This window comes from Aureococcus anophagefferens (assembly GCF_000186865.1).
Source record: "Aureococcus anophagefferens unplaced genomic scaffold AURANscaffold_73, whole genome shotgun sequence".
NCBI lineage: Eukaryota > Pelagophyceae > Pelagomonadales > Pelagomonadaceae > Aureococcus > Aureococcus anophagefferens.
In genome coordinates this window covers 85,660-95,500 of record NW_008705624.1, presented here as the reverse complement: position 1 = coordinate 95,500, position 9,841 = coordinate 85,660, and the positions used below count along the sequence as shown (strand labels likewise).

General features: G+C 73.0%; 1 protein-coding gene across 1 annotated transcript; it reads right to left on the bottom strand.

Moving 5' to 3' along the window:
• Window positions 1-3,085: 3,085 nt before the first annotated feature.
• Window positions 3,086-4,258, bottom strand: AURANDRAFT_68209 (hypothetical protein; the record flags this gene model as incomplete). The annotated part of the gene is made up of 1 exon (XM_009043837.1): window positions 3,086-4,258. One exon carries the CDS (start codon window positions 4,256-4,258, stop codon window positions 3,086-3,088), a length of 1,173 nt encoding a protein of 390 aa, XP_009042085.1.
• Window positions 4,259-9,841: the final 5,583 nt, after the last annotated feature.

Here is a 9,841-nt window from a genome sequence, read left to right as displayed (position 1 = left end):
CGTCGATCGTCGTCGACGTGTTCGACCGCGGCGTGCCGCAGCGCCGGCACTCGCGGCGCCGCGCGAAGTTGTTGTTCTCGCAGACCTCGCAGATCCAGTCCCCGGGCATGAGCGACGTGTTGCCGCCCGCGCCGCCGGCCATGGGGTTCACGCCGATGGGGTGCGTCCGGCCCGGGCCCTGGCCGCCGCCCCAGCCGCCGCCGCCGCCCCCGTAGCCGCCCTGGCCGTAGCCGCCCTGGCCGTAGCCGCCCTGGCCGTAGCCGCCCTGCTGGCCGTAGCCCTGGCCGTAGCCGCCGTAGCCCTGGCCGCCGTAGCCGCCCTGCTGCTGGCCGCCCTGCGAGCGCGCGCGCGTCGCGGCGCGGGCGGGCGGCGGGCGGGCGCGGCGCGGCGCGGGGAGGGGGCGGGGGGCGGGACGCGCGAGGACGCGGGCGAGCGCGTAGCCGCCGTAGCCCTGCTGCTGGCCGTACTGCTGCTGGCCGTAGCCGCCGTAGCCCTGCTGGCCGTAGCCGCCTTGGCCGCCATAGCCCTGCGCGTAATTCCCCTGTTGGTACGACTGTTGGCCCTGGCCCCCTCCCTGCTGCGAATACTGCCCTTGTTGCCCGTAGCCCTGGCCCCCATAGCCGCCCCCTTGCCCTTGCTGCATGTTAGCCCGAACTGGCGCCCCGGTACCCGGGCGCCCCTGACTTGACGAAAGACCCGAACCCGAACCCGAGCCCGGGGATGCGTGGAGGCCCCAAGCACCTGGTGGAGGACGGCAGACGGGCGTGCGTCTGGCTCGGCGGTCGCGCGCGCGGACGACGGCCTCGGCGAGGCAGGCTGTCTAGAGCCTGTCGACATCGGACAAAGGGTTTGCGTCACTCTAGAGGCACTCTAGACGATGTACGCGGCGTCTTGAGCGTGTGTGTGAGCTGCCTCGGGCCCGAACAGCGCTTCCGACCAGCCCCAGGTGTCGGTCGGATGATGCGCTGCGCTTTTTTCCAGGCGCGAAGGCGAAATTCGTAGCCTACACTGGCCTGAAAAACGGCCATAATTGGCGCCCCAAAGCGCCCTGCCGTTCGACGTGCTCCAAGCCGCGCGGCGACTACTGGGACCCGCGCGCGGCGCCCTCTGGGTGGTATATGGCGTACGCCGTGCGGTGATCGCTGCAGCTGCCTGCGACGACCGACGCGCGCTGGCTCAAAACGGGTGCGCGACGCTGCGCCGAGCGGCTGAAACGTGAGCGCATCCGAGGTGCTGCTGGTCTCGGCGTGCAAATCAGAGGGTCGCCCATAGATGCAGCCAGCGCTCGGCGCCCAAACTCTGGGGCAGGTAGCCGCCGAGTGTCGGCGCGGCGAGCCACATTTACAGGGCGTGAGCCTCTCCGAGCGGATGAGAGGCGCGAGCTACCTTTGCTGGACCTGACGTTGTTGGCGCATCTGAGGCCGACGGTCGGACTTGGAACGTCATCGGACGGCGTCAGCTTGGTTTTCTGGTGCGACGACGACGACTTGGACCCAATTCGGGGCTCAAAACGCCTCAAAACGAGACGTTCGGGCATTGATAGAAACGTTTCGCGTCGAATGATCACCGCATCTTCGTTCTGGAGGCAGGTCCGTCGACGCGGAGCACCTCTACAGCGTAGTGGTGCTGCACGACGGCCACGCGGTACCCGAGCGCGCGTCAGCCCTGAATCGACCGGTGGCCGCTCCGCGGCCTGGGCCATGGGCATCTGAGCCTCGCCTGCCGACCACGCGTTCTGTCTATCGTCGGGCGGACCCAACGCCGCCTCGCGGCGGTTAGTTTTCAGGCACGGCGATTTTTTGCCATTTAAAACGAGATTTTAGCCCATGTTTAGCCCCTTTTTGGGATGTTTTCGGTGGTAGCCACGATGCGTAGGCTGCCGCAGACACCCCTCTGATCCTTTTGTAATCCCTGCGCCCCCCTCGCGCCGCTCCGCGGCGCCCCTGACGGCGCTTCGCGCCGTCTGAAGAAGTTTTAAAAGTGCCCTGTAACACCGAAAATTTGCCCTCGGCGAGACGGCTTGATTGATGCAATTGGAGAAGCAGGAAAATTTTTTGATGGCAAGTGGGGCCTGCGGTAATTTCCTCTGACCGACCATGCCGACGCGGCTCGAGTACTGTACGAAGACGCACCGGCTCGTCGAGGTGCCCTACGAAGCCGAGGAGCAGACGCAGAGCTCCTGGTTCTCGTCCGCGAGCTCGGAGAGCCAATCGTCGTCGTCGTTTTGGCAGAGCAACGCCACCGCGTCACCAACCACCACCGCCGCGACCACAACCACAAAAAAGGGCGCGGACGACGACAGCTGGTGGGCCGCCGCGGGCGAGATCGCGACGGACGCGGGCATGTACGCGACGGACGCTCGCGTCGCGGCCGAGGACTACGCGGCGCGCGCCGGCGCCTGGTTCTCCCGGGTCTCCGAGGCGCCGGCGCGCCGCCCGAGCGGCGAGGCGGCGCGCCCCGCGGGCGGCGAGGCGGCGGACGCCGACGCCGAAAACGCGCGCGCCGCGGCCGCGCGCGCCGTCGACCCGGAGGCGGCGAAGCGCGAGCGCCACGCGCGGAACCGCGCGGACCGCGCGGACATGGCGGCCAAGTACGCGCTCCCGCCGCGGCCGCCGCCCCGCGACTTCCGCGCCGAGGAGCGCGCGCGGTCCAAGCTCCCCGACGGGCCCGAGCCGTCCCTCCCGCGGCAGCCCTACGAGAACACGCTCTACGACGAGCTCTCCCACGTGGACCCCATCGCGGACCTGTTCAGCGACGCGGCGGAGGTCGCGCCCGACGACTAACGAGGCGAGAAGTCTTGGTAAGGGCGGCAAAAGAGGCCTGGTGAAAACGGCGGCGTCGAGGGACGCCGCGCGCGGCGTCGAGGGACGCCGCGGAGCCAGAGAGAGGCGAATTCGAAGCGAAGAGGTGCCGACATGGTGGCGAGAGGATGCGTCGCACGGGCGGGGGGAAGAGAGAGACGGGGCTCGCGAACAGGGGGGCCGGCCCCGCGCGGACGGGGGGGCGGGCCGCGGACAAGTTTCGGGGGGCGCGCGCGCCGCGCCGGCGCGGCGGTCCGCGCGGCGCCGGGCGGCGCCGGGCGGGGTCACACGGCGCTGGGGACGAGGAGCGTCGAGCCGGCCGGGCTCGGGTCCTCCTCGAGGGGCGAGAGCGCGGCGATCGCGCGCATGATCTCCGTGCTGTCCTCCTCGTCGGCGCCGCCGCGCGCGTAGTCGAGGCGCGGCGCGCCGGCCGGCGGCGCGTCGAGGCCCGCGAGGTCGAGGCTGCGCACCATGTCCGCGACGGCGGCCTCCGGCGGCGCGGCGTCGGCCGGCCGGGGCCCCGCGGCGTCGAGCGCGGCCGTGAGCGCGGCGACGCCCGGCGTCGGCGCGAAGGCGCGCGCGTTGGCGCCGAGGCGGCGGGTCCCGGCGCCGTCGTAGGCCGCGGACTCGTAGGCCTCCTGGTAGTCGTAGGCCGTGCCGTCGTAGGCGCCCGCGTAGTCGGGCGCGGCGCGCGGCGCCGGCGCCTTGGCGGCGCCGTCGGACGCGCGGCGCGACACGTACTGCTGGAACTCGGCGTGGTAGCGCGTGTCGTGGCTCGTCTGGCCGCACTTGGCGCAGCAGACCGTCGCCGCGCAGCGCCGCGGGTGCACGCGGCGGCAGTTGCGCCAGCCGCACTTGAAGCACATGGCGACGACGTCCGCCTCGTCGGACGGGCGGATCTGGGCCCAGTCGTGGGACGCGTGGCAGGCGCCGTCGAAGGCCGTCGCCGGCGAGTCGGCCGGGCGCACGAGGACGACGCGGTAGCCCCGCTCCGCGAGGCGCCGCAGCGCGAGGCCGAACCGCTCGCGCGGGAGGCCCCCTAAGAGGAGCACGACCGTCGCCGGCGCCGGGCGGCCCAGCGCGTAGTCGAACATGTCGATGAGGATGGGGCTGCGGTCGTTGCTGTGCGCGCCCGTGTCGACGAGCTGCACGCCGCTGTTCTGGAGCCCCGCGCGGACGCCGCCGTGGACGGACGCGCGGTCGCCGTAGGCCCGCGCGACGTCGATGCGCCCGTAGAGCGCCGCGATGCTCCGCTTCGCGCAGCGCCCGCTGTCCGGGCCCGCGGGCCGGCAGCCCGCGAGGTCCCAGAAGACGGCGCACGCGCCGCCGTCGCGCGGCGCCGGGTCGCCGCGGCCCGGCTCCCAGCCGCCGAGGCCGGGCGCGTAGGGCGGCGCCAGGGGCGTCGGGCCCCGCAGGCCGCCGCCCACCTGGCCGCCGCCCATCTGGCCGCCGCCCATCTGGCCGCCCCCGCCCCGCCCGGGGGCCAGCCCCCCCGGCGGTCGGGGCAGCCCCGACGCCGCCGGCGGCCAGCCGGGCAGGGGCGCCGGGAATCCCGCCGGCGCCGGACCGCCCGGCGGCGCCTCGCTGGGCCACTGCCGCACGAAGGCCCCGCCGCCGCCGCCCCCGGGGGGCGGCGCATAACCGGGATACATGCCGGGCGCCGGGCGAGGCGACCAGCCGCACCTCGATCGGTGAAGTCGTCGGGCTCTTTGGCTCAAACTTTAGTTTACTTCAGTCGCGCTATCTTTCCTTTACCGTGCAGCCTAGCCTACATGTAGCAGCCCGGTCTATTGAGATGATCGACCCGAACGCCGCCCGGTCATGACGCGGGCGGCGCCCGCCTCCTTCCGCGTGGGGCGCAAGGTCCTGGCGTTCTACGAGGTCGAGCGCAAGTTCTACGACGCCGTCGTGATCTCCGCGGACCACGCCTTCGTGAAGGTGCGCTACGTCGGGTACAACGATGTCGCGTCCGTCGGGGTCGGGCTCGTCCGGCCGATCCCGCCGCTCCCGGACGGGTGGGAGGAGCAGATGGACGAGTCGTCGGGCTGGCCCTACTTCCAGAACGCGCGCACCGGCGAGACGTCCTGGACGCGGCCGGCGAACGCCGCGGCCGGCGGCGCGCTCGCGCGCGCGCGCGCGGACGCCGCGGAGCGGCGCGTCGACCGCTTCCTCCCCGCGCTCGACCACCAGAGACAGCCCCTGGCCGTCGCGGGCGGCGCGCTCGACGTGCCGGCGAGCCGCGAGTCGCCGCGGACCATCGCGCGGCGCAACCGCCTCGACGCGCAGCGGCGCCGCGACGCGAAGCAAGCCGTCGTCGCCGCGCCCCCCGCCGCCGCGACCATCGTGGGCGGCTTCGCGAAGCCCCAGGTCCGCGCCGCGATGCAGCAGAGCCAGCTCGCGGTCCCCGGCGGCTTCGCCCGGCGGCCGCGCGGGCGGCAGCTGCCGCCGGCGCAGGTCGGCGAGATGACGACGGCGCAGATCCGCGCCATGATCCAGGCCGCGAACGACGGCATGTTGGGCGGCTTCGGCGGGGGCTGCGGCTGCGGCGTCGCCGGGTGCTAATGTTTCCGTGCATGTGCGGTGTAAGTTCCGTGGCACGGCAAGGCGGGCCACGAAATTATGGCGCCGGCGGGCTGCTGGAAGGCCCTCGCCACCCTGGCGATGAACTACGCCACGGCGTTCGTCGAGCAGTGCGTCCTCGACGACCGCGACGTCTTCGAGGAGGGCGCCTGCTGGGGCAACTACCGCATCTTCGCGGACGCCGGCGCGCTCGATGTCGACGCGCGGGCGTCCCAGGACGCGCCCCAGCCGGCCGTGGCGGACGTCGACGGCGACGGGCGCGACGAGGTGTTCCTCGGGGACACGGACGGCGTGCGCCTCATCTACGACGCCACGGCCGCCCGCCCGCGCGAGGTCTTCGTCGACCTCGCGCCGTGGGCCGACGGCGAGGTCGTGTGCCCGGCGACCTGGGACGTCGACGGCGACGGCGACGCCGACCTGCTCGCCGCGTCGCCCACGGGGAGCGTCGTCGTCGTGGAGAACCTGGGCAACGCGACCTACGGCCCCGTCTTCGAGGTGCTCGCCGCGGGCGCGTACTGCGACGACACGACGAAGATCGCCGCGGGCGAGCTCGTCGACGGCGACGGCGCCTTCGAGCTCCTCATGGTCTGCGACGTCGGCGACGGCTGGGAGCTGTCCCTCTTCGCCGTCGCCTACGCCGCCCCGGCCAACCTCACGGCGCTCGCCTACGCGGAGACGGGCGCCTACGAGGAGGTCCGCAAGGCGCTCAAGGACCTCGACTCCGGCCTCGCGGACATGAAGCAGCACGCGTCCTTCCACGACTTCGACGGCGACGGGGACCTCGACTTCCTCCTCGGCGGCTTCTCCGGGGGGCTGGCGTTCTACGACAACGGCGGCGGGCCGACGGCGAGCAAGTGGGCGCTCCAGTCGGACGCGCTGAACCCGACGTACGGCTTCAACGCGGGCTCGGGCTACGAGACGGCGTCGGCCGTCGGCGACGTCGACGGCGACGGGCTGACGGACGTCCTCGTCGGCTACAGCGACGGCGACGGCGACTGGGGCGTCCAGCGGCTCGAGCTCGAGCCGCTCCGCCGCGGCGACGCCGTCTTCGAGCCGCGGACGAGCGCGGGCAGCCCCTTCTCCGCCTTCGCGACGGACGGGAACATCATCCGACCGGCCCTCGTCGACGTCGACGGCGACGCGGACCTCGACCTCGTCGTCGGCCGCCGCATGGCCACCTACTCGACGGGCTCGGGGACCACGGGCTCCACCACGGGCGGCCGCCGGCGCCGCCTGGCGGGGCCCGGCGACGCCTCGTCCGGCGGCGACGCCTCGTCCGGCGGCGACGCCTCGTCCGGCGGCGACGATTCCTCCGGCGGCGACGCCTCTTCCGGCGGCGACGCCTCCTCCGGCGGCGACGCCTCGTCCGGCGGCGACGAGTCCTCCGGCGGTCAGGGCGGCGACTCGGGCGGCGACTCGGGCGGCGGCTCGGGTGGCGACTCGTCGTCGTCGTCGGGCGACGGGTCCTGCGCCTACGACGACAGCGAGGGCGACGACGTCGTCGTCGGGCTCCTCTACTACGAGAACCTGGGCTCGGCGGCCGTCGCGTCCTTCGACTTCGACGCGCCCGGCACGGCGCCCTTCGCGCGGTTCAACCAGACGGAACTCCACAACGCCGGCATCTGCTTCTTCTGGCCGTCGGCCTACGACGTCGACCTCGACGGCCTCGCGGACCTCGTCCTCGGCTCCGACTTTGGCTACGTGCACGTGGCCCTGAACCTCGGCGACGGCACGTTCGCGGCGCCCGCGAGGATCCTCAACTCGAGCTGGACCGGCGACGCCGACGACACCGCGTACCTCCAGGCGTCCGCGGCGGCGTCCGACGTCGACGGCGACGGCGACGTGGACGTCGTCGTCGGCTACAACGGCTGCGAGGTGCGCACGTACCGCAACGACGGCGGCGGCTCCCCGCTCGACGGGCCGCTCGTCCTCGCGCACAACGCGTCGTTCTACGATTTGGCGGGCACGGAGGACTGCCACCCGGTCTTCGAGGATTTGGACTACGACGGCACGGTGGAGCTCATCGTCGGCGGCTCCGGCGGCACGTTCTGGGTCGGCGACGCCGCGGACGCGGCCGACGCGACGGCGGGGTGGGTCGAGGACGCGGCGTCATCGTTCGAGCGCACGACGGACTCGTGGGCGTCGGCGAGCTTCGGAGATTTAGACGGCGACGGCGACGTCGACGTCGTCCTGGGCACGTTCACGGGCGCGCCGTCGGTCGGCTACCGGGCCCACTGCGTCCAGGACATGACGTGCAACGGCAACGGCCTCTGCCGGGACTGGACGTCGCCCGCGCCGGCCTGCGAGTGCCTCGTCGGCTTCGAGGGCGACCAGTGCGGCCTCTGCTCGGACAACTTCCACGGCTTCGATTGCGAGCCCTGCCCCGGCGGCGGGTCGCGCGCGGAGCCCGCGGCGTCGCTCAGCTGCGGCGTCCGCGGCGCGTGCGACGACGGCATCCTGGGCAACGGCACCTGCGCCTGCGACGCGCCCTTCGACGGGGCCGCCTGCGAGGACGGCGAGTGCGCCAGCGGGAGCGAGTACGCCTGGAACGACACGACGAGCCGCTACGCCTGCGCGACGTGCGCCGCTGGCTACGCGAAGAACGGCGCGGGCCCGCGCGGAACCCGAATCTTCGACCCGACTTCGATGCGCGCGTCTTCGGACCAGACTCTTCGGCCGTGCTTCGGGAACCCGACGAGAGAAAACGACTCGTCCCGGCTCACGGGTTGAGTTCCACGCAGGCACGGGCAACGCGAAGCCCTGCGACGCCTGCGACGTCGCCAACGGCGAGAACTCGCTGGACGGCGCCGCGCTCTGCGACGAGTGCGCCGTGGGCTACTACTGGTACGCGGCCATGCACCGCTGCTTCGTCTGCCCCGAGGGCGCGACGACGGCGTCCACGGGCCGCGACCGCTGCGACCTCTGCGAGGCCGGCTACTACATGCACGGCGACGACTGCCGCGGCTGCCCGAACCACGGCGACTGCGACGCCGAGGGGTCCGAGCTCGCGACGCTCGCGGTGGACGCGGGCTACTGGCGCGCGTCGGCGGCGGCGACGGACGTCTACGCGTGCCCGCGGGGCAGCGCGCGGTGCCCCGGCGGCTACGGCAACGGGTCCGAGCCCTACTGCGAGCGCGGCGCCGCGGGCGCGCTGTGCGACACCTGCGAGGCCGGGCGCTACTCGTCCGCGGCGGACGACGACGCGTGCGTCGAGTGCGAGGGGTCCACGAAGGCGACGCTCTACGCCGCCGTCTACGCGGCGGTCGTCGTGGTCGCGGCCGGCGTCCTGGTCCTCGCGGTCGTCGCCGGCCTGCGCGCGCGCAGGGGCGCCGGGTCCGCGTTCGCGGCGCACCTCGTCGACCGCTGGGACGCTGGCGCGCGCGCGGCGTCCCTGCTCTTCGAGAACCTGGTCAAGTCCGGCGGCGAGCTCGAGGGCGCCATCGAGGACACGGGCGACGAGGGCGGCTCGAGCCTCGGCACGAAGTTCAAGCTCCTCATGTGCTTCTTCCAGATCTCCTCCGAGTTCCCCGCGAACCTGGGCGTCGCGTACCCGCCGTCGGCGCTCAAGGCCATGCACGCGCTCTCCGCGTCGGGCCTCGCCTTCGACAAGCTCGTGCCCTTCCAGTGCCTGCAGCACGCGGGCTTCTTCACGCGGCTCGTCGTCGCGACGCTCTGGCCCTTCGCCGCCGGCGGGCTCGCGGCCGGCGGCAGCCGCGCGGCGTTCGGCGCCGGCGGCTCGACGCTCGCGCTCCTGCTGTCCTACTGCGTCTTCCCGTCGACGTCGACGCCGGCGTCCCGCGACGCGCGTCGAGAGAGGGAGAGAGCGCAACGCGTAGGTCGACGCTCGTCCTCGGCTACTTCAACTGCAAGACGTTCGCCTACGGCGACGGCGAGCGGGACCGGTCCTTCATGGTCATCTCGAACTACGCGGTGGAATGCGCGGGGGCGCGCTACGGCGCCTACCGCGTCTACGCGGCGCTCATGGTCGCGTGCTACCCCGTGGGCATCCCGCTGACCTACCTGTGCTTGCTCTACGCCAACCGGGACCGCATCGCGCCGCCGGGCCTCGCGGCCGCGGCCGCGCGGCGCCGGCGCGAGAAGGACGAGACCGTGGCGCACGTCCAGTTCCTCTGGCGCATGTACGAGCCGCGCATGATGTACTGGGAGGTCGTCGAGTGCGCGCGGCGCCTCGCGCTGACGGCCGTCCTGAGCCTCGTCGCCGAGCCCGGGAGCCTCGGCCAGCTCGCGATCTCCTTCTTCGTCGCGCTCGCGGCGATGACCCTGGTCCAGCTCTTCCAGCCCTACGTCGACCCCTTCGACAACGCCGTCGCCAGCGTCCTGTGGCCGTGATGATGTTCGAGAGATTTTGGGTGGGAAACAATGAGAAATCGTTACCGTCACGCTTGGTAGGCCGTCGCCGCGCTCTCCGGCTGGAGCATCCTCGTGGTCATCTTCCTCTC